This window comes from Coenobita brevimanus, chromosome 117 (genome assembly GCF_032717465.1).
Source record: "Coenobita brevimanus isolate Jiangsu-jjx chromosome 117, ASM3271746v2, whole genome shotgun sequence".
Taxonomy (NCBI): domain Eukaryota; kingdom Metazoa; phylum Arthropoda; class Malacostraca; order Decapoda; family Coenobitidae; genus Coenobita; species Coenobita brevimanus.
This window is the reverse complement of record NC_137070.1, coordinates 2629357-2654098: the sequence shown is the minus strand read 5'-3', so window position 1 is coordinate 2654098 and position 24742 is coordinate 2629357. Positions and strand designations below refer to the sequence as shown.

General features: G+C 41.7%; 1 protein-coding gene across 1 annotated transcript in view; it reads right to left on the bottom strand.

Annotated features, from left to right (window-relative positions):
* LOC145419050 (uncharacterized) overlaps positions 1-24742 on the bottom strand; it is a 94238-nt gene that overhangs the window by 19002 nt on the left and 50494 nt on the right. The window contains exons 3-4 of the mRNA XM_080287296.1: positions 21614-21681; positions 17172-17298 (exon numbers count right to left, since the gene is read on the bottom strand). Coding sequence (XP_080143422.1) covers positions 17172-17298; positions 21614-21681 — 195 coding nt within the window. The remainder of the gene's footprint in view (positions 1-17171; positions 17299-21613; positions 21682-24742) is intronic.

Genomic DNA, 24742 nt, shown 5'->3' with positions numbered 1-24742 from the left:
AAAAAAATGGAAAATGGCACACCCATACCATGCCGCAGAGTCCCCCAAAGGGGGGACCATTAATGCCCCCACCATCCACCCCTCTCCTGGTGACGACTCTCTGAGCTGCCTGGATCCACTGTCTAACTCCTTCATTTCTGCAGCATTCATGACTTTTCCTCTAACTTTCTCTCTATGGAACACCACTTCTGCTCCTCTAAACCTCACCTTCTCTTCCTTACGGAGACTCAGCTGTCTGAGGCAACTGACAGCAAACCCTTTTCTGCATCCTCATACTTTCTCCATACTCATCTCAAAGCCAAAGGTGGATGTATACGTATGCAATGACCTATCTTGGTCTCGTGTTCCTGAACTTGATTCTTCTGAATTCTCTACCCTCTGGCTTCAGCTTTCCTGTCATTCTCTGACTGCATATATCTGCGCTGTTTACTTATCTCCTAAATCTACTGATTATCAAAAATTCATCGACTATCATACTTCTATGATGGAACACTTTCTATCCAGTTCTCCTTTCTCTGAAATCTCCATTCTACAAGATTTCAATGTTCACCACCACCTTTGGCTCTCCTCTCCTTTCACTGATCCACCTGGTGAACAAGCCTACATCTTTCCTATCCTTAATAACCTAGTGCAGCTTGCACAGCACCCTACCCGTATCCCTGACCGTCTTGGAGAGAGCTCCAACATACTTGATCTCTTCCTTACAACCAATTCTTAATTTTTTCTCTCCGTTGGGCTCCTCCAGTCATAATGTTATTACCTTGACCTGTCATATTGCTCCGGTACGGCCTGTGGACCCTCCAAAGACACGTCGTCTGTGGCACTTTGGAGCTACGGATTGGGAGGCCCTCAAGCAGTACTTCTTTGATTTTCCCTGGAATGATTATTGCTTCCACAATCAGGAGCCATCTGAATGTGCCTTGCGCATTTCGGAGGTAATTCTCTTGGGCGTGGAAGCATACATTCCTTTCTCATATCCTTTGACAAATGCAAGAAAGCCTTGGTTTAATCACGCTTGTTCTAATGCTGTCCTCAACAAGGAGAGGGCCTATAAATGGTACTAGAGCCAACCCACCCCTGAATCACATCTTTTTTATGTTTCTGCCTGGAATCGTGCTAAGTCTGTTCTTTACTCTGCTAAAAATAATTTCATCTCTACTAAATGCTTGAACTCCTCCTACTCCTTCTGGCACCTTGCCAAAAACCTTTCTAATAACATTACCACATCATCCTTGCCTCCTCTTTTCTACTCTGATGGCTCTGTAACTATTTCTTCTACTGATAAAGCAGATCTCTTCGCTCAGACTTTCTCCTCGAATTCCACCTTAGACCATTCTGGTGCTGTTCCTCCATCACTTCCCCCCTCTGACTTCCTCATGGCTGACATTGAAATTTCTTCAGGTGATGTATTTTCTGCCATCACTGGGCTCAGTTCTAACAAGGCATATGGGTCTGATGGAGTCCCTCGTGTTGTCCTCAAGAACTGTGCTTCAGTGCTTACACCATGCCTAGTTAAACTCTCTCACCTCTGTCTTTCAACTTGTACCTTTCCTTCTTGGTGGAAGGTTGCTCTCATTCAGCCAATCCCAAAGAAGGGTGACCATTCCCAACCCTCTAAGTATCATCCAATTGTTTTAACATCTTGTGTCCGAAAAGTTTTCGAGTCTATTCTTAACAGAAAATTTTTAAATCATCTTTCCTATCACAACCCTCTTTCTGATCGTCAGTATGGGTTCCGTCAGGGTCGCTCCACTGGTAATCGACTCACCTACCATTTAGACTCTTTGTCATCCTCCTTTCGAGACTTCGGCGAAAGCTTTGCCATTGCACTTGACATCTCAAAGGCTTTCGATCAAGTCTGGCATAAATCTTTAATTTCCAAACTGCACTCTTATGGTTTCTATCCTTCCATCTGTGCCATCGTCTATAGCTTCCTTTCTGGTAGTTCTATAGCTGCTGCTGTAGACGGCCAGATTTATCAACAGTGGTGTTCCTCAGGGTTCTGTCCTATCACCAACTTTCTTCCTTTTATTCATCAATGATCTTCTAAGCTGTACACCTAATCCACTCCACTCATACGCTGATGATTCCACCCTTCACCTTTCCATTAGGTTTCTGCAATGTCCATCTCAGCAGTTACTTCAACAAACAAGGGATGAGGCTATGGCACACATAATGTCTGACTTGGCTGGTATCCCTGACTGGGGTAAAAATAATCTTTTTGCTTTTAATGCATCAAAGACTCAGTTTTTACAGCTACCAACCCGTCATAATTTTCCACAGGAGAACCCACTAATGTTTAATAATATCCAGCTCAATCCTGCATCATCCTTGAACATGCTTTGGGATTCATTCACACGGGTCTTATCTCGGAAACATCATATTGCATCTCTTGTAAAATCTGCTTCCAAGAGATTAGGTGTGCTACTCCGACTCCATACTTTCCATTCCCCTGCACAGTTGTTGACTTTATACACGGATTTTATTCTCCCCTCTGTAGAGTACAACTCTCATTTGTGGGGAGGCTCCCCACATACAGCTCTTCTCAATAGGGCGGAGTCAAAGGCTATTCGTCTCAACTCTCCTCCTCTCACTGGCTCCTTTCAACCTCTGTCTCTTCGCCGCACTGTTGCATCTTTATCTCTTTTCTATCGCTGCTTCAATGGTCACTACTCCTATGAACTGTCTGCTTGCACCCATCTGGCAACAAACTCATCCTTTTTCTGCCCAACACTCTAATGCAAGAGTTAACCATTACTCCCAGTCCTTCATTTATGCAACAGGTCATCTCTGGAACTGTCTCCCTCTGTCTGTATTTCCTACTTCCTATGATCTCCAGTCTTTCAATCGCAGTGTGTCCAGGCATCTCGAAATGAATGGATCTTGAATTTGGCTCTCTTTTGTGTTGTTTTTGTTTTTTTTTCTTGGAAGGAGCATTTAGGGGGCTCAGCCTTTGCTTCATTCTTGCTCGCATAGAAAAAAAAATATATATATGGCTTGAATATATAGTACTAATGTTGACGACCTTGCATCTATACTTGGCTATTCAGAAACTCCATCTCATATTGCCACTCTTGAGCCTTGAGGCCCGTGGGGATTATTTTCTTTTGTCCCAGCATTGAACTGGGACTGGGAGGCATTCACATTGGGTTGGTTTAGCTATTGGGTTATGCCCAGAAAAAACGGTGGTGGAGTCGTATGCAAAATGTCTACTGCTGAAATCCTTTGTGGGTAGATCAGTGCTGGACATTGATGTCTTTAATTTACACCTTGCCATTGTTTCAGCTTGTGGTTGGGAACCTAAAATCTGTTCTCAGGGGATGGAAGCATCCTTACTGAGGTGTCCTCCCCGGAAAAGAGCTCTCGATTACTGGCTAAGACCTCTGGTTCTGGTGCAAATGTTTCATTCATTCCTCATGCTACCATGTCATTTTCTCCCGTGACCTCCGATACTCAGAGGCAATGCTGTTGGAGGAACTGCTGTGTTCTGGTGTGAAGACTGTTGAGTGCCTGCAGAAGAAAATAGTTGGTTTTCTGACTCCAACTCTGACCTTGCTCCTCACATTTGACAAGTTAACCTAGCCTGCTTCTGTGAAACTCACTTGGCTGTCACTTCCTGTGAAGCCGTACATGCCTACCTCAGAGTGGTGTTTCTACTGTCAGGGTTATGGACACGTTATCTGCTTTTGCCGCCTTTTATAGGCTGGTCTTCCTTGGTGCCTGGGTCTTCTGTGGCAAACTGAGCCATACTGATGATTGTCCAGGGCACCTTCAATGCTGTATCTTCTCGAATCTATCCTTGCCAATGTCTGGAGAAGGAGATTTTGACCATTCATAGACATGAGAAGGAATCATTTCCTGAAATGAAGAGGAGGGCCCAGATTCAGTTCTTTCAGCCTGGGGTTACTTATGCGTCTGCCCTTTCTTGAGCACCTGTGCACCATTTAGTGTCTCAGAAGTTGCCTCGACACGTTCCATTGCTCACTTTTCCGTCTGGTGATTTGTGGAATGCTGTCATTGAGGCCAGTAGTGGATGTGAGATTGGCGTTCGCTTACCCTATTCTCAGACTGTTTCTGTCCCCACATTGGTGGCGGAAGATTTGCACCCTTCCGTGGCGGTGGGAGACGTCCTCGCTGATGTGTGTCTCTGTCCGGCCTTGTCCAGCATGGCTGAAGTTCCATCTGTATCTGGGAAGAGTCACTGTTGTTATTCAGAGTCCTTTGAGCCTGAGAACTGTCCACCGAAGGTCTCTGTTATGGAACCTTGTGAGGACGTCTCTGCTGTTCCTGTTATCATGGAGTCTCTGGAGCCTAGTCACGTGCAGGGTGAAGTTAGTGTCAGCCTCACAGGATTTTGGTTCTGTCAACTCTGCCCCTAGTTCTGAGGCTTCTGCTAATGGTGCTGGCTGTCCTACTTCACCTACGCTAACCTGTAAGCCGCCTTCCAAGTAATTGATTCTTCCTGCTCAGAAAAGGAATGCTCTAAAACTTCCTTCATATTTGCCCACACGTTTGCTTTCAGATGGTCTGCACAATGTGTGGGTTCCGTACGCTGGTCAGTCCTTTTCTAGGGGTCTTCCTAAGCATCAGTCCAAACCTATTCACTTGTCAGGGCTGTGCAGTCCTGCACCTCTAAGGGATTAAAGTAATCAGCTATGCCTGATCCGGGAAACATTGCTCTGCAGTGGAACTGCAGTGGGGTTAGAGCCAATTGGGAGGACCTTCAACTACTCCTGTCAGTTTCACCCTTCCTGTGTCTGCCTTCAGGGAACTATGGTTGGAGACAGGCCTCTTCCTGCTCCTGGAGGATATACAATTTTCTACTCGCGACCTCTTGTAGACTGTGGTTCTTGAGGTGACTGTGCTATTCTGTGCCACACAGATATTCCACTCACATCTTTTTATGTAGTCCCCCCTACAGGTTGTAAGATATCAGTTACACCTGGAAAGGACTTACATAATCTGTTGCCTTTACTTATCACCCCCTGTACTTGTATCATGTGCCGAGCTTGATCACCTTATACGTCAGCTTCCTAGGCCACTTGTTCTCCTTGATGACCTAATGGGGCATCATGCTTTGTGGGGTGATACTGTGTGTAATCCCCGTGGTGATCTTGCATTTTCGATTCAGAATTTGGACTTGGTTCTTCTGACTACTGGCAAGCCGAAGCATTTTTATGTACAAAATGATACTTTTTCTTTGATCAACCTTACATTAGTCTCCCCTGACAGTTCAATGGACTTTTCAGACTTTGCCTGACTTGCACGGTAGTGATCATTACCCTATTGTGATTGTCATGCAAATCAGTGCCGGTGGACCTTGTCTCTCTCTGGTGTTTGGGTAAGACTGACTGGGCAGTTTGTAGAACACTGTAATATTGGCTGAAGTGTTCCTGACTTTCAGAGTGTTGATGACGCTGAACAGTATTTTACATCTACTGTATATCAGGTTAGTTTTTCTAGTATTCCTTGAACGTCTGGAAAGTTCTGTAGGAGACCTGTGCCTTGAGGAACAAGGTGTGTACTTTGGCCAAAAGTGTATACATTGCCGCTAGTAGGAGATACGTGAAAAAAGTTCGTTATCTCAGGGTTCTGAGAAGCTCACGTCGCACCTCATGGAGAAACTATGTCTCATGTGACTCCTTGTCGACTCCTTTACCACTGATCTGGAAGAAGATGAGGAAAATAACGGGCAAGTATTCACCTTCTCCTCCCGTGCTACTTAAATTCCAGGGGACTTCTGTATGCAACGCCTCCGAGGTAGCTTCAGCCCTGGCAGTCACTTTTATAATGTTTTCAAATCAGATCCCACCATGCCATTTAGCTTCTCTTGCCATCAACAGGAAAAGTTCGGTATTTCCCTTTTATCTAATGGAGGAGAACCCCATAATGCTTTCTTCATTCTATGTGAACTGTGTGCTGCTCCCCAGCAGTGTAATGACTCTACTCTTGGATCTGATGACATTCCTTATGCTATGAATCACCATTTACCATACAACTCTCTGTTTTTATGAGACCTTTATTACAGGGTATGGGAGGAAGGCATAATCTCCGGTAATTAGATGGTTATAGTCCTCCCATTTTCTAAGCTCGGTAATGATCATAATCTCTCTTTTACAAGACGCCTCAATCCCGTAAAGGGTGACCACAAACAAATCGCCTCCACGTCGCCCTGTATGACACCATTTCACTGTCCTGCTTCGAGCTCACACCCCCCTTCTCTCATATACCCCTCCACTCCATCCCTCCATTTCGGCCTTGACTTCCCCGTACTTCTCACCGCCTCCACCTCACTCGTATACAGTCTCCTCGTTAGTCTCTTGCTCGCAGTCCTCCCCACATGGCCAAACTACCTCAGTGTATATCTCCTAACGCTTTCTGTCACATCCACATCCACACCACAACACTTACACTTCCTCATTTGTCAGTGTCTCTCCACGTAACTCCATATGCTCCTCTCAGATAACTCATTCCGCTGCTCTCATTCTTGATTTGTGTCCTTCCAACAATGTCTAAGCTTCACTTCCATACGTTAGAGTTGGCAATACAATACTGTCATGGAGTGACTTTTTTATTTCCATGCTCACTTTCCTGTTCCGTATCACTGCTTTCAAGGAACCTGCAACCTTTCTTTCTTGTTGTCCCCTTTCAAGCACTTCACCCTCTAAACATCCATCCTTACTAATCACATTACCCAAGTACTTAAACACACTCATATTTTCCATTTCCTCATCATCCAGCCTCACTGTATATTCAGTGGCTTCATTACTCTCAAAGACCATAACTTTACTCTTTCCTGGGTACATCTATATATTCCGTTTCTTATACACTCTCCCAAACTCATCCACCAAGCCTTGCAGTTCTACTTTGTCTTCATGTAACAATACAATATCATCAGCAAAGAACAGTGCTGGGTGTTTCCAAACACTACCATCTCTCAATAGGGTTGCTCCAACATCGACTGCCCTACCTTGTATCTCCTTTATAAACCCATCCATATTCAGATTGAACACCCATGGGGACATGACATATCTCTGTTTCAATCCAACATTCGAACAGAAAATTTCACTCAGTCCGCTATCCACACGCACTGCAGCCTTGGCTCTGTCATACAGTAAATACTCTTCACGGAATTGAACAACTTTCCATTTACTCCATGTATTCTGAATACATTCCACATTCCTTGTCTATCCCCTTCTCTAGAAACATATTCAACTAAAGATCTAAGAATGAATATCAAATCTATACAACTTCTTCCCTTTCGAAAACCTCCCTGTTCTTCTCCAACTATTTCCTCTGTTATTTCCCTAACTCTGCCAATATGTATCAAACCATATACTTTTCCTATTACCCTAAGAAGGCAAATGCCCCTATGATTACCACATACTTCTTTTTCCCCTTTTCCATTATACAGGGGAATAATTATACCTTGCTTCCAGCCCTCTGGGACACTTCTTTCCTCCCAGGCCAATTTACCCTTTTTTCATATTACCTTACTCCCAGGCCAATTTGCACTTTTTTTTTTATATCGTTTCTGCTACTATCTCTCCTCCATGAGTCAGCATTTCACCACACACTCCATCAGTTCCTAGGGCTTTCAACCATTTTGACTCTCTTCCTTGCTTGCACTACTACAACTCTACTGATTTCTTCCTCTCTTCTCACCTCCCTCCTTCTCCCGGCCATTCCCCAGCCACTTTCACTCGCATCGCATTTATTCTCTTAAGTTCAACGATTCATTAATGTGTTCTCTCCATCTGCTCACTTCTTCTCCCTTCTCCAATAGCAATCTATCATTTTTATCTTTCACTAAGCAACTTACTTCTTTATCACCCTGTTTAACTCTTTACCTCTTTCCAGAACATTTTCTTACATTCCCTCCACTTTACACTAAAATTCCTTTCAAATTCCTCATCTACTCACTTCTTGCTCTCTCTCTCTCTCTCTCTCTCTCTCAACTTCCTCCAGGCTCCGGTTTCCCATCCACTTACTGCATGCTTTCTTTTTTTTGAACTGTACCACAGCCTGTCTCACATCTTCATTCCACCACGCTGTTCTTTGCACCCTCTTTCGTCTTCCCTTCACCCCACATACCACCTCACATACTGCAGACTTGTGTGAGTATCTTGAAATTACCTTCCACGTCCCCCATCTGCTCCAGATCATATTTACCCAATCATTCCACCACTTCCCTTTTATATTCCGCCTTTTTTCCACCCTCTTGCAACCTTTCTACACTCCATGTATAGACTACTTCCTCCTGTCCTTCGCTACTCCTGCCCCTAAATATCATTTCAACCTTGACTGTCACTACTACCATTTGGTGGTCAGAAAGTCAACTCCCCCAACCTCTGTCTGTTCTTGCATCCATTACACACCTTCTCATTCTATCATCCAAACTCATACAACCAATCATTGCCTTTCATTCATTCAGTTCTCCACTCACCCTTCTCATCACTCGCCAAGTATACCTGTAGATCATGTTGTGTCTAAAGAGGGTATTGGCTATCACCAGCTCCCTTCCTGCGCAAACGTCCGCCAGAGTACTGCCATTCTCTTCCGATTTTGCAGGCACACACCACTCTCCAACTACTCCATCCACTTTCACATTCCGTACATTTCCATTCATATCTCCAATCCAACACACTCTCTCATTCCTTTCAAACATTTCCATCCACACTTTCACATATTATGTCCAAAACTTTTCTTTCGCTCTATTTGCACAATCCTGAATTGGCGCATACACACACACAATCGCCCATATTTGTAGTCCAACATCCAATCATATCAACACACTCCTTGAGCCGAAGGATCCATACTATCTCATGTTCTCCTTCCATCTCTTGCACACAACAATACAAACTACCCCTATTGCTCTCTCATGCTCACCTACTCTCGCACATATGCCCCATCCAAACTCCCGTTCTCTCGTAGTTTCATCTCTCCATTTTGTCTTATATATTCCACATACATCCACTTTTTCATCCTCAAGCACTTTGACATTCTCTTTCACTCTCTCACCTTATCATTCCCATTCCTTACATTCCACGTCGCAGTCCATACTGTGTCCTTTGTTCAGTCCTTAGTCGTCACCTGTTGGTCTGTCCTAGTCCAAGGCTTTTTGTTTATATTTTTAGTTAGTTATTATCCATGCCGGGGCACTAACCCTCCACCAACCCACTTCTTAGGGAACACGTGTTGGTTGGTTATAAAGTTACCACTCAGCGTTGCAAATGATTTTCTGGTTTACAGGAAATCATTTGGCCTGCCACTCAGTGTAGAGCTACCCTGAATAGAGTACCGCTACACTAAGTGGGTGGATGGTGGGCGCCCCCACCTACCTCCCATTTCCTAAAAAAAGTAATGATCATTCTACTGTCATTGATTATCACCCAGTTTGTTTGACATCTAGTCTCTGCAGACTACTTGAGAAGATGGTTTGTGTTAGGCTCGTTTGGTAACTAGAGAATAATAGTTTGTTCTCTCCATCACAAAGTGAGTTTTTACAATGTGATGTACATCAGACAACCTCATCAGACTTAGGGTCCGCAATATGTGCCGCTTCTGCATCTCGACAACATCTTGTGGCTGTGTTATTTGATCTGGAAAAAAAGATATGCAATGGCATAGCACCATGGCATTCTGAGTCAGCTTCACAATTCTGAGATTATTCTCTAGCGAATTCTTGTTAGATCGCAAGTTTCAAATCTGTGTGGGCTCTTCACTTTCTGTCCTTTGAGTTCAGGAGGGGGTGTTCCACAGCGGAGTGTGCTCAGTGTACCTTTAATTGATGTTCCCATAAACAGCATAATACGTTCCCTGCCTGAGGGGGTGTCTTCTTCCCTCTATGTAGATGACCTAGTGATATGGTTTGCTGGATCCCAGATGTGTGCAGTTGAGAGGAGAATGCAGCTAGCACTGGACAGAGTCGCCAACTGGACGAAACAGAGAGGTTCCGGTTTTCAAGCAAGACTATGGCAATGCATTTTTATAGAATAAAGGGGTTTCACCCAGACTGCATTTAATTTCTAAGTGGACACTGACTATAGTGCAAGGTTCTTGGCGTAACATTGACAGTCGACTTAACTGAGGTTTGAATTTGAAACTTCTAAGGGTATCTTGTTTGCCAGCAATGAGTTTGTTGAGGGTACTACCATACACCTCGTGGGGTGATAATTAGCAGACACTTGTACACCTGTATCAATCCTTAGTGGGGTCTAAACATGACTACAGTTGCAAGGTGTACTCCTCTGCTAATGTGCTTCGACTTCATATTCTCGATCCTCTGCATAATCTTTGTTTGTATCTTGCAACTGATGCTTTCAAATCATTCCTTCTTCTTAGTTTTTTGTCGAGGCTTGCATGCCTCCCCTAGATCTGCAGTGCAAGTCATTAATCATTCAGTGCTGCAACCATGTGAGACGAATGCCGGACTCATTCACCACTGTTTGTGTGTCACAATAATTTTTTCAGTATTATGTTTTGCATCCTGGCATTCCACATCCATTTGGCTTCAGGCAGATTACGGGCGATAATGGTCTGTCTGCAGTGCCTGTCTCTCCTGTCCAACTACCAAGGATCGCTCCATGGTTCCATCTATAGATGCAAGTGCACAGAGATAATGAATGTACCAAGTCTTCTATCGCTTCTCTAGCTCTCTATCAGATGTTTTTAGATCATTCATCTGTTCACAGAGGCACCATTCTTGTATATACAGATGGATCAATGTTAGATACTGGTGTCGGGTTCTGGAAGGTTTTCCCCAATTTTGTAAAGGGAGGAAGTCTTCCTCTAGATCCACTATTTTAATTGCAGGACTGACTGCTGTTGTTTTAGCTCTTATGCTGATTTAAGACATGTGAAGGCTTGTTTTACGATTATAGTGATTCTTTAAGCACCCTTTTGGTTTTTCCTGATGCATAGGTAAGTCCAGTTTTGTTGGGTTCCTGGGCATGTTGGTGTGGGGGGCAATGAGAGGGTGGATACATTAACGAAAGTTGTATCTTCTCGACAGTGCCCTACCAATTACCCGTTTTCTGCTTACGAAAATGACGCCTTCCATGTAGTATGCAATACGCACTTTTTGCCAGAGACAATGGGATGCTGTTCCTCATAGTAAATTTAAAGAAATTTTTCACAGACTACTTGTGCTGAGAGTTCTTTTTTTCATGCCTCGGCGATTGGAGGTGTCTGTTGCCCTTCTTCGCAATGGGCACTAACGGCTTACTCATGGGATCCTGATGTGTGGTAGGACTCAGCCATATTTTGATGATAGCCTTGTTCCCCTTGCTGTCCATCACTTGCTGTCTGGGGGACCTATGTCAGAAATTTCTCCATAGGAATAATCGGGGGGGAGGATGGTGCATACTGCCTGCCCTCACAACTTGGAGAAGCCAAGGGCTATTTCACTGATGTTTTTATTTTTTTTTTTTTTTTTTATGGGGCGGGCTTCCTATCAGTTATACAGTATGTTGCTATTGATATATAACCAATTATTCTGTTGTCATTTTAAGTACTTTAATTCTACATGGAGATATCAACTTTGTTCTAGTAAGAAAAAATTTAGCTTTCATGGGTTGTTTTACCTTTTTGCCCGGTGGTATATGGCCTTTGCAGTTGTGCCACTAGTTATTTCTTGTATTTAATAATCAGTTAATAAATCACTGAAACTAAGTCATTGTAACAGGGCCATGGTGCTGTACATCTTCAATAGTGTGGAGAAAAGTGATGGAATAATATTGATAATAAAAATAATGGTAGGTACAATGATCTTCATCCAAGTTAACCCACCCCATGCTGGTGACGTACATGTACGTCGGCCCCTATATTCCCGGACAGTGCCAGCGATATACATGTATAGTCAGGGAAAGTTCTGAATTTCCCACTGTTCGGAGCACTGGTGGTAGACGAATAGTCACGAAGCAGCAGCCAGACCCCACAGGTCTGGTAACTGTGAGTGGGAGGGAGGGTCGCCGGGGGTGGGAGGTTTTGGAGAGTTGCTCACGTCACAGTATCGGTAACTAACGATAATGCGTCCAACGTATTCTCAAAGTGCAAAAGCGTGTGTTATTTGTATGGTATCACCCTGTTCTCTGAGTCTGTCTACATTACTGTATATATATAATACATGTTTACTGTCAAAGAAATGCTTCTTTGCCTTTGTTTTGTAATGTTTGATAGGAATGATAGTTACTGAGATTGATCTTATAATTAGGACTTCCCATGTCATTCTGTCTAAAGGAAAACAAAGAGTCTGTTAATCGCTCATATACATTATTCTTTTTTGCTATTATTATTATTACACACTACCCTAGACTCTAAGCTTGAGATGAATAATTTCTAGAATAACACTGGGAATGTTTGCGGGCTGATGTTTATAGTGGGATGACAGAGGATAAATAATAAAGCCAATTTATAAGAATTAACACACACAGATATATATATGTATATATATGTATATATATATATATATATATATATATAGATAGATAGATAGATATATATAGATAGATAGATTGACAGATATAGATATAGATAGATAGATAGATAGATAGATAGATATATATATATATATATATATATAGATAGATAGATAGATAGATAGATAGATTGACAGATATAGATATAGATATAATGGCTTTGTTTTTGAGTGAACAAAATATAAATATGTTATATCGTTACGAATATCTCCTTGGGAAATGTGTCATGTAAGTCGAGAGGGAATGAAAGCATTCAAACCTCTGTTCGAACACAGCAAACTTCCATAACTTTCCTGACAACACTAACTCTACAGACATCTACATATTTTTTTAAATATAGTGCTAGCATCATCATATCATTTATCCTTACGGTCCAAGTCATACATTGCTGACTTACAAGTGATTCCCAGCCTATCACCAAACCCACCTCTGCCCCCAGTCTCCCGTCTCCCCATCTTTCACACTCACAGTTACCCGACACATGAGGTCTGGCTGCTGCTTCACATTCACCCGTCTCACACCAGTGAATCAAGAGGTGGGTAACGCAGAACTTTCCCTGACTGTACATCGGGAATTTGAGGTATTTACCAAAATTCGAAAATTCAAATTAGGCACCAAAAAATCAACTGGGATATTCCGGCGCCTCTCCAGGCCTCTCTAGGCCTTCCTGTATCATCCATATACCCAACAAGAGTATCCTTGGCTCGAATAGCATAGTTACCAATGAAGAAAACGAAGATCTACTTCAACTCGCTATAGTAGGACTCGAACACGTTTGCGGCTGTGGTGTGGCCTGCACCTGTGTACAATGGTGCCACGTTTCCCCAACTTGCGATGTTAAACGGAAGCTATTTATGTACAATGCATCACAAATTCGATAAATTCAGATGAATAAAACTTACACTTGTGTATTTTGATGGATGAATCAACAGTAATCTTATTATGCATAAAATATTTATACAGTAACAAAGAAACATGGCATACATATTGTACAGTGTTGCTAAAAGAAATTGTAGTCACTTTTAATGGTTTTTATTGTAGTTTTAGGGTGGGTAATAATATCACAGTTATGGATATAAGGTAATGAGCCTGAAAAAAAGAAGAAATATGCCAATATCCAAAGTAAAAGAAATAATTCATGTAATTCTTATGAGTCTGGCCTAAGGTAAAGTACGTACCTCCGTTGACCCAACCATAGCTTGTACAGGTGTTGCTAGAGAAAAATGCTCACAATTACCGGCTTTTACCATAATTTTAAGGACGAGGAATAATCACATTTATAATCATAAGCTAATATGTAGGACAAAATAGTAGGCATATGCCAATACCGAAGTAAAAAAAAAAAAAAAACTATTCACTCGCGAGCGGCAACACTTCCACACCCAGTCGGTGAGAGAGAGAGAGAGAGAGAGAGAGAGAGAGAGAGAGAGAGAGAGAGAGAGAGGCATGCATTGAATGCATTGTCGGCATCACTAAATATAACAAAACCAAATTAACAAAGGAAAGCACAATTATAAATAACTTATAAAAGAATCAAAAGTACTCAAGGTGGCTTACATTTCCCGCCAGGAGAGAGAGAGAGAGAGAGAGAGAGAGAGAGAGAGAGAGATAACGGTATAGAAAACGTGGCAACACTGTACACAGGTGCGGACCACACCACAGCCGCAAACGTAGGCGAGTCCTACTATAGGCGTCGGCAGCAGCCGATAAAGTCTAATGGCATTACTCCGAAGTTTTCAGCTGCCTATTCAGTTAGAATCGACCTCAAAATCGACTAAAATCACTTCTGTGAGTACTTTTATGGTTGTTCTCCAGGTTTTCTCATCACTTCTAACCTATCTAGCAAAAAAAAGTTGAAAATTGGCGGGCATCACGGCTCCATGAGGGTCCAAAGTGTGCTGGCATGCAGCAGGTTAATAGGTGGTGAAGAGTCATCATAAAAATACTGAAGGATACAAGGATCTCCACCAAAGGTAATAGATGAAGGTCAACTAGAGGACTGTGACTGCCAAAGACAGTTACTGCTCTCCACCTATGAACATGTTGCTGAACTTTAATTTTATGACTCATAAAACAATGGCCAAACTGCCACCAAAAATTATACATATCTGATCCAGGACCAAACAAAACATTATAGGACAGGAAGCGCCTCATTTTCTTTTTTTGTGTGGAAGATAAATTGAAAAAAAAAAAATGAAAACTGGAGTGTCGGAAGTATAGTAATGCCACACATGAATGACCTTCAGTTATTTTCCGTACAAATGTATGTCTATCTATCCATCGCCCGACGCTTTAATCCCGTAAGGGGTGGCCACATACAAAACGCCTCCATGTCGCCCTGTGTTCCGCGATTCGCTGCCGTGCTCCCAGTCCACACCCCCTTCTCTCATATACCTCTCCACTCCACCCCACCTCCCCCCTTTCATCCCACTCACATAAACTCTCCTCGTTAGTCTCTAGCTCCCCATCCTCTCCACATGGGCAAACCACCTCAAAGAATTTCTCCTAACGCTTTATGTCTTTTCCACATCCATAACACAATGGTCTTCACTTCCTTTGTTGTCAGCCTGTCTCTCCATGTAACCACCATGATCCTCTCAAATAACTCATTTCTACTGCCCTCACTCTTGTCTTGTTTCCTTCCAACAAGGTCCAGGCTTCACTTCCATACGTTAGAGTTGGTATCACAATACTATCATGCTGCGGCTTGTTTACCTCCATGCTGACTTCCATTTTTCTTATCACTGCTGTCAAAGAACCATCAACTATTCTTTCTTGTTGTACACTTTGTGGCACTTCACCTCCAAATTGCCATCCCTACTCATCACATTACCCAAGTACTTAAATGCAATCACATTTTCCATTTCCTCATCCTCCAGCCTCATAGTATATTCAGTGACTTCATTTCTCATGAAGACTGTAATTTTACTCTTCCCTACATTCACCTTTAGATTCCGTTTCTTACACACTCTCCCAGACTCATTCACCAAGCCTTGCAGTTCCCCTTTGTCTTCATGTAACAATACAGTATCATCTGCTAACAACAGTATTCGAAGTTTCCAAACACTACCCTCTCTCATTAGGTCCGCTCCAACCTCCACTGCCCTACCTTGTAACTCTTTTGTAACCTCATTCATATACAGATGGAACAATCATGGAGGCATGACACAACCTAGTTTCAATCCAACATTCAGACAGAAAAAATCACTCAGCTCACTCTCCACACGCAATGCAGTCTTAGCCCCTTCATACATACTCTTCACGGCAGTCAAAAACTTCCCATTGACACCATATATTATTAATTTTTTCCACATTCCTTGTCTATCCACCCTGTCATATGCTTTCTCCAAATCTGTGATGGCCGCTTACAACTTTTTTCCCTTCTCTAGGAACTTTTCCACTAAAGACGTAAGAATGAATATCTGATCTACACAACCTCTTCCCTTCCTAAATCATCCCTGTTTTTCCCCAACTAATTCCTCTGTTATTTCTCTAACTCTGTCAATTAGTATCCTACAATGTACTTTTTCTATTACACTCAAATGTCTGAAAAATAATTGAATCATAGGTTTTCCTTCCATGTTGATGTACTTATAATCATCTTCTAGTAAATTTAGGATGAAAATTAATGATTTTTGAAATTTTTGGACCAGTGATCTTGAAACTGGGTCAAGGTCACTGAAAATGAGTCAGTGTAATAAATCCTGGTGCTGTGAACCCTGAATAATTATGGTGGAATTCAGAGATAAAAATGATGGAATAGTAATAATAATACAGAAGACTGCAACTCCACCTATGAGAATATAGCGGCGAGGCAACTCTGTTATTATTATTATTATTATTATTATTATTATTATTAAAAATAATAAGTCAATTGACCCTACCGGATACGCTTATGTGAAGCTACACAACGTGGTGAATGTTTTGGGCGTATCTGATAGAGCCAGGATTCCGGGGGCTTGAATGGTAAGTGAATGGAAGCGTGGCCCACTGGACTGGGCATATTTGGGCTGTCTGGACATTGCTACTCCTCCTCCAGCCCTAGGGTGGGAAAGGAGGTCCGGATGATGATGATGATAATAATAATAATAATAATAATAATAATAATAATAATAATAATAATAATATCAAATATATTATGTGTCTTGTCTTGGGGATATACAGGGTGATCCACAATAGTATCATAATCCTCGTGTGTTGTGGTCACGGCTCAGTCTGCTGGTGAGGGGAACAGATTTTCGTTCCTCTCTGATATTATTTAAAAAAGATACAATTCATGAACGTAAGAAAAAGGTAATATAAATGACAAAGGGTGTAATGGGAACTACAAAATGATATTGGCTAAACACTTCATGGTAATGCTGACGGAGCCGTCCCTGGAGCAGCCGAGAAATTGGTGGGCAATATTTGGACAACCCTTCATGAGAGTTTGTGAGGAGGGTGGCAGTCTTTGGTGTTAATTTCATCCTTTCTCCTGAATGACGGATTTTGTTTTTATTACTGTTGTGAGAGAGAGAGAGAGAGTAAAGTATGTGGTCATAATAATATCTACCTCTACCACTCCAATACTGCAGATACGTTGTAAAAAAGTAAAACAAAAAAATCTCTATGCTAAAGTGGTCGAACGAAAGAGAGAGAGACGAGGGGGAGGGGGGAAGAGGTGAGCAAGAGAGAGAGAAGTATATAACTTACCAGCCAGGGTTGAAGGGAAGCTTTCTACATTGATATGGGCGTGCAAGAGCTCAGAGCATTCAGAAACATAGGCAGGCACGGCTTTGAAGGTCTGGTCGTCCAACTCACCGTGGAGTTTACTCAGGATCTGTGGAAGTATTTATTAAGAATCTTAAGTATTTGGCCTTAAGAGTGCGTCCTGACTGCGAGCGGGCAGGCGGGACAAATAATAGCTTGGGCGGGCTGAAGCGTTTGAACGTCCGAACCAGAGGCGAGTAGGCGGGTGTTGCCATGGCAGCGTCGTCACGTCCCCCTCGGCAACTGCAGGTGTAAGATCCCTGGGACTTAAAAAAATTAATAAATAAAAGATAAAAAGGTAGACGCATTCATAAGAAAGTCACAGCTGCTGGAGAACAGTATGTTGGAGTACAAACTGCTTCCTGAAGGACACATCTTATCCTAGACAGGGTTTATAGCTGCAAAAAGATGTTTAATTACCACCTATCGGGATAGCCAGAAGAATATGACTTTGCTTTTGAAATTATGACAAAAATTAAGGATAATGAATAAAACATAGGCATTTTTTGATAATGCTGTACAGATCACTAAATCTGCATGCATCCCTACAGTACAAGCTGATAACTGAAGAAGGAACAGGGTGCAACAGCTTGTCCCGTAGGTGATGCGAAAGAAAATCCAGGTTATGTGTGATTTTCAAAGTTAACTGGAAATAGATACACAATATTGGAAAAAATGTGAGAGACATTTTCAGAATACATCTTTTCCGATGAAAGCTCAGGACCTTGGCAAAAGCACAAATGTTTTGCTTACTAACCCAGAAGTCGAGCATCGCAGTAGCCCTATCATTTTATTGGTGCAATTTGCAGCCTAATATCTTCATTATCTCTCAAAGTGACTATAGTGTAAATTTTGATTTGCCTTGTAACAGAAATTCATCGGGAAAAAGGCTTTCACCCGATGAGTAAGTGTATATACTGTATATAATGTGACTATAGTCGGTTTCAGGGAGTCTGACGCACTGATTTTGCCAGCTAAGGACTGGTGGAATTGGGAACACTGTGCGATGCTCTCAGGCGATGATTGGTCAATTCCCGTCGTGTTTGAACGTGCACAAAATTGACACTGTATTACAAACAAAACCCTCATTTATTTGTAAGACACCGGATTATGCAGATACAAATTAAAACACTGGCATCTTCAATGATAAATATGTGCCTCTTGCAATAGTAAAGAAAGACATTGATAGCAAAACTAAGTAAAGTCTCAACTGGACACATACGAACAACCGTCAGGGAATGAAGCAAGCCAAGTGATGTGATTTATTTGTGTATATTGTTATTTCACTGTGCTTAATTTCGTTCACACTGCACTCGGTTTTATTATGCCAGCATATCTGAAGTATTATTTTCTCAAGGGGTTTGCTTTTACCTTACTTTCCTTTTTTCCGCCAGTGGCAGTTATTCGGCTCATTCTACAGTGATGTAATCCATTAATTTCCCGGCTCCTCTCTGTCGAGGGGACAGAGATACATCATGCTTTAGGAGAGGCTTTAGGGTGCACAGTGGCTGGGGATAGGGTGTGTGTCTGTCTGTCTCTTATAATACTTATGAACAGGTTCAGGAAAATCAAACACCAAACTTATTAATGTATAAAATACTTTTACTGAATCTGACTATGAATACAAACATAAATACTGATTTTTAAAGCTACTGTTACCTATGAAGGTAATGATAATGTGTATGTACAGTATATTGAGAAGTGCATGTATTGACCCCAGTGAGATGTGTGTGTGTGTGTGTGTGTGTGTGTGTGTGTGTGTGTGTGTGTGTGTGTGTGCAAATCATAATTATTAGAAGATAAGCTAATCGTATCTATTGTAAGGCTGTATATTAGTAGATGAGGTAATGAAGGGCATGGTGTAGACTGTAGACTGTGACACTGTGTAATAATGGTGGGAAAAATATTTGAGCCTTCAAAGGACCCAGGAACCACTTTGCCATGAACGTCAGAACTCCCGCCACAGTCGTTAACTGTGTCCATATACGTGCAGCTGAGACTGTACTTAGTTTCGTTATGAATGTCGGTCAGATTTATCTCTAATAAATTGAAAGGCCCATATTTGTCATTAAAGATATCATTGCTTTAATTTGTATCTGCATAATCCGGTATCTTACAAATAAATGAGGATTTTGGTTGGAATACAAAGTCAAATTGGTGCACGTTCAAACACAACCGGAACTGACCAACCATCGCCCGAGAGCATCGCGCAGTACTGTACTGCCAATCCCACCAGTCCTCAGCTGGCAAAATCAGTGCGTCAGACTCCCTGAAACTGACTATAGACACACATTTTATTCCTCCGGTCCTTTTCCTCTGCTACGCAATTAATGCCTTGTCACTGCATCATATGGCATGCGTCCAATATAGATGATGTTGGTGGAACCTTAATGTCCTGCTCCAGTGGGTTTAAGTTAACTGTCAACAATTCTTGTCTGAAATCGTGCGGGCTCGCGCTGGTGCCTGCTCACAACCACAGACAGTGTGACTGGCTTATTTTTATTCTTCTGGTATAGTTAGTCATTCAGTCATATTGGCAACATTGGAAAGAGTTCAGCGAGAAATAATTCGGCATCATCGCACGTTCGCTTGGGAGTAGATGAAAGAATTTGGGTAACAAAACCATAAAATCATCAGAAAATTCGTGTTTTAATAGTAGAACAACCTATACCTAACCACCTTAGGTCTAACCTAATGTTAACCAACCATTACACCTTATTTGGGTTTGGGGGATGGCACTGGTTTGACTTTGCCGATTATTTTCTAGAGGCACGCAATCTGACATTGCTACATGGCCGGATGAATAAGGGTTCCCGAAGAAAAATAATTGCGTGTGGCTACGTGTATGAGTTACTGTGGTTTAAAACATCCTGCCTCATCCCTCTCTGGCTCGCAACTGCATGCCCACTTTCAGTTTGGATGCACCCTAAAACAGCCACCTCCCCACAGACCTAAATAGCAACAAATAAGGAAGGTGAGAAAGAGGTGTTAGTAAGCTTCCTAACCGCACAAGAATACCACCCATAGAACTTTGCAGATATTGTTTTCTTTCCCAACTGCCTTTCATAATCATACTGAGGTAGCCTTATCTCATTAAGATGGTAGAGGCAACATGGTTAAAAAATTACATAAATAAATTATTAAGACTCCTTAGTTTACAGTTACCAAGGGTCTTGCAGGGTGGGTCTGGGTGGAATAGCTCTTCTCGTTTTATATATAAGAAGATAAGAGAAGATAGCAGCAGTAGGCCAGTTGACTCATGTTAGGCAACTCCTACATGTCTGTGACTAAACTGCTAGAACAAAACAGGGATAGCAAAGAAGAAGGCTCCCCCCACCACCACTAAACCCTCCGGCCGAAACGGCAGGAGAAGTTGAGAAAGAACGCCACAGTATACAAAAACTGACGAGGAAATTTTGAAGTGAAATAAGTCCGCTAATCACGAAGGCATAAGGATTTATCCTACTCAGATTCCACCTAACGAACCTGACCTGACTAAAGCAAGGTAAATGTACCCTTACTAATTAGAGATACTTATCTCCAGGTTACTATTATTTTCAGTTTATGGTATGTCCGGTGCTGGAGAGGGACCCCTTCATGTGGTGGCACCGATATGAACAGGTGGCTCCACTGCCTGGTTATACAAACCTCCCTCAACTCACTCCTTATCCCCCCAAAGGTGGATAGTGGTTTGAAGATGAAGGGTAACTTCAGTTTGAAGTCACTGGGTTCACATTTAAATGAGTCTGGGACTGCAACTAGTACTGCTGCTATTACTACTAGTAGTAGTAGTAGTAGTAGTACGGTATGTCCTCTGAGAGGGTGCGGCGATATTCATCCATACTTAATATTATATTTTACGATAACTCAGCCAGAACTTTAACTAACAATTGTCATGGCTGACAGAGTCAAAGGCTTAAGAAATACAAGAGACGAGACAGTTTGGGTGATAACAATAGGTTTGATCGTTGGATGGATGGAAGCAATTTTCCAGGCGGTGCAACAGGCATGGTTAATTACCGACCGATTTCAGTTATTACGACTAAAAATAAATAGAAAACAGAGACAACGATAAAACGAAAATAAAAACTAAAAATCAGTCAAATAATTATACATTAGGTTTAAAAAAAATAAAAACAACCAATAAAACCATTGACCACACGACTGGTTACCCTTCACAGATACAGGCTGAACGACAGCAAACTGAGAGAGAGAGAGAGAGAGAGAGAGAGAGAGAGAGAGAGAGAGAGAGAGAGAGAGAAGGTAAATGTACAAAAATGTCGCATAACGACCTGGGAAAGTTTATGCATAATTCCAGGTTGCCAAGCGTGTAACAAGTGTAACAGATAAGGTAAAACCAAAATAAAGCTTGTGAACTATGTTACCTGGCTGCAATTGTCCAGCTGAGACTGGCAAAACTCCAACGTCCTTGGTTTACTGCACTGAGTCAGCGCTGGGGAGAGGAAGTTACTGTGAGATTTTGACACCTGATGAAGTGATTTGGTGGTAAATATTGCTACACACCAGCATAACCCTAACTCTCTCTCTCTCTCTCTCTCTCTCTCTCTCTCTCTCTATATATATATATATATATATATATATATATATATATATATATTGTTACATAGCCTATGATTTCATCATCCTTTGTGTAATTCTAATGTACAGTATGCTGCATGTTTGATCACGAGCGTGTTCTACCTCACTCCCCCCGTCCTCCCTTATAGTAGAGTAAGTCGTTCTTTCTGTTGTTCAGAGCAGGAGTGTCAACTCTTTGTCCCCTCTGGCTTCATTTGCGCGTCCTTCTTACAAGTTGTATCAAGCTCTGCCGGCCCCTATATAATGATCTCAGGCTCTGCATTATTGCCACTTAGACCTACTCCTCATTTTGTTCACATCTCTGTCCTCCCCTGTACAGTTGTTATTATTGTGAGTGCTCAGGAAGTCTCCAGCCATCTAACTGCTGTGCAATTTGAGTATGAGTGTTATTACATTTTGTTCTTGTACTGTATAGCATAAGGTGTTAATTTGTAGGCCTAGTAAGGTTTTTGTGATTCATGTGTTTTTATGTCAGTCATTTTTTATAATATTTCGTATCTGTAATATTATATCTTGCATTCACTGAGTATTATCTGGTATTTTCATTTTATCAGGGCTGACTTAGATAAATTTACTCTTGCTAATTTCGTGTTAATAGAGGCTATTGCAGTTAACCATATATTTAACCTGTTTTTTGCCATTACATTATCCTTATGAGTCCTGAATGTTTTGTTGTTAGTTTGAGCATTAAACTTTAACTTGTAATTTTACCTAACTCTTTTGTTTTGAACCTGGAACTTTACGGGACAGTAGTGATTTTTAGTATTCTCACTTAAAGTGTACATTATCTTTCTCTGTTCCGTAACATAAATTTGGCGACCTCGCCAGGATATTCAGGATATTATCATAAGGATATTGCTTGATATTTTGTGACTGTGATTTATTCATGATGTCTACTATTACTACACTTGATGAAGCCAAAGATTTTTTGTCAAATGTACAAACAGTGTGTGATGTAGAAAACAGAACAAAGAATGAACTTAAGCTTGTTGCTCAACAATTGGGAATTGCTGTTCGCTCTCATCATTCTAAAGATCAAATTGTTGACACAATTAATGAAAGCTTGTTTAATGTAACTCCTCCAAATGAGCAAACGCTGATTGAATTAGCTAAGTTACAGCTAGCCCTGCAGGAGGCTCGTTCTAAGGAGGTTGAATTTCAGGCAAATGCAAAGGAGGCTGAGTTTCAGGCTCGTGCTAAGGAGGCTGAGTTTCAGGCACAAGTTGAACTTGCTAGGATTCAGGCGGACCATGAGTATCGCATGAAACAAGGTGGAACTGGATCAACTAGCTCTGATGATTTTGATGTGGCTAAAAATGTTAAACTTGTCCCTCCTTTTAATGAATCTGATTTAACTAAGTATTTTCAGTTGTTTGAGAGGGTAGCTACAGGTTTTAATTGGCCCAAAAAGTATTGGCCAGTACTCCTTCAAACTGTTCTCACTGGTAAAGCTCAAGTAACTTATGCATCTTTGCCTCAGGATCAATCTGATAATTATAATGTAGTTAAGAGCTTGATTCTTAAGGCCTATGAGCTTGTTCCTGAAGCCTATAGGGTAAAATTTAGGACAACTTATAAGCAAGATAAGCAATCCCATGTTGAGTATGCAAAAATCAAAGAAGATCTGTTAGAGCAATGGTTAAATTCTAAGAATGTGGATTCTGATTTTGGTAAATTTAAGCAGATGATTTTGCTGGAGGACTTCAAAAGGTGTATTAGTAAAGATGTAAGCCTGTATCTTGATGAGAGAAGAATAGATAATTTGTCTGATGCTGCAGTTTTAGCTGATGAATATGTTCTCACTCACAAGAGATATTATGAAGAAAAAAGGAAAGCTGAGAGTAAGTACGTTGCCTCTACTCAGAGTACAGGTAACAGGAAAGAGAATAAAGATGATGTTTCTCAGGAAGTAAATACCAGCTTCACCTCTAGATTTCAGAAAAGTAAATGTACATATTGTAGTAAGCTTGATCATACTACGGAGAGATGTTTCAAGAGACAGCGTGATGTGAACAAAAAGGAGTCTTTAAATATTCAGTCAATTGGTCTAGTGTCCACCCTTGAGAGTTCCCAGAATTCTTTAACTGAGTTAACTGAACCAGCTTTGAGGGGTAAATTAAATCCTCATGATGAAGCTCCTCTTTTGAGCAGTAACGTGGGTGACACTCTCAAGAGTTCATGTGGTAATTTCCTGTCTGATGGTTTTGTCAGTCCTCTGGACAGTAATGACAGGAAATCAGTTAAAATATATCGTGATACAGGTGCTTGCCAATCCCTTATGCTGACCAGTGTTCTAGGCTCTAATGTTAATTCCTCTGATGAAACTGTGATCTTGCAAGGTGTAGGGAATAATTACTTCTCTGTCCCTCTGTGCAGAGTGAATTTAGAGTCTGGTTTTGTTAATGGTTCCGTTATGGTTGGGTTGGTTGAGACACTCCCAATGTCAGGTGTAACTTTCTTACTTGGAAATGATATTGGTGGAAGTCAAGTGTGTCCAGCTCCTCAGTTGTCTAGTGAGCCAGTGGCTGCGACCCAGGATTGTGATGTCCCTGATGTGTTCCCTGCATGTGCTGTCACTAGGGCTAAGTCAAAGTTACTGGTGATTTAGAGGATAATGATGATGATGATGTTATCCTAGCTGACACTTTTCTTGCAAATTTGGACCACTCACCAGATGAGGCAGTACCGCGTAGTGTTGATAATTTGTCTCGTCAAGAGTTGGTTGAGTTGCAGGTTGCTGACCCTGAGTTGAAAGGTCTAGCTAACACTGCTTGCAGTGAGGAAGAGTCAGCCGGTGCTTCTACTTGTTATTATGTAAAGTCAGGAGTACTTATGAGGAAGTGGAGACCCCCAACAGCATCAGCCGACTGTGAATGGTAGGTTGTACATCAAGTTGTCATCCCTCTTGTTTGTAG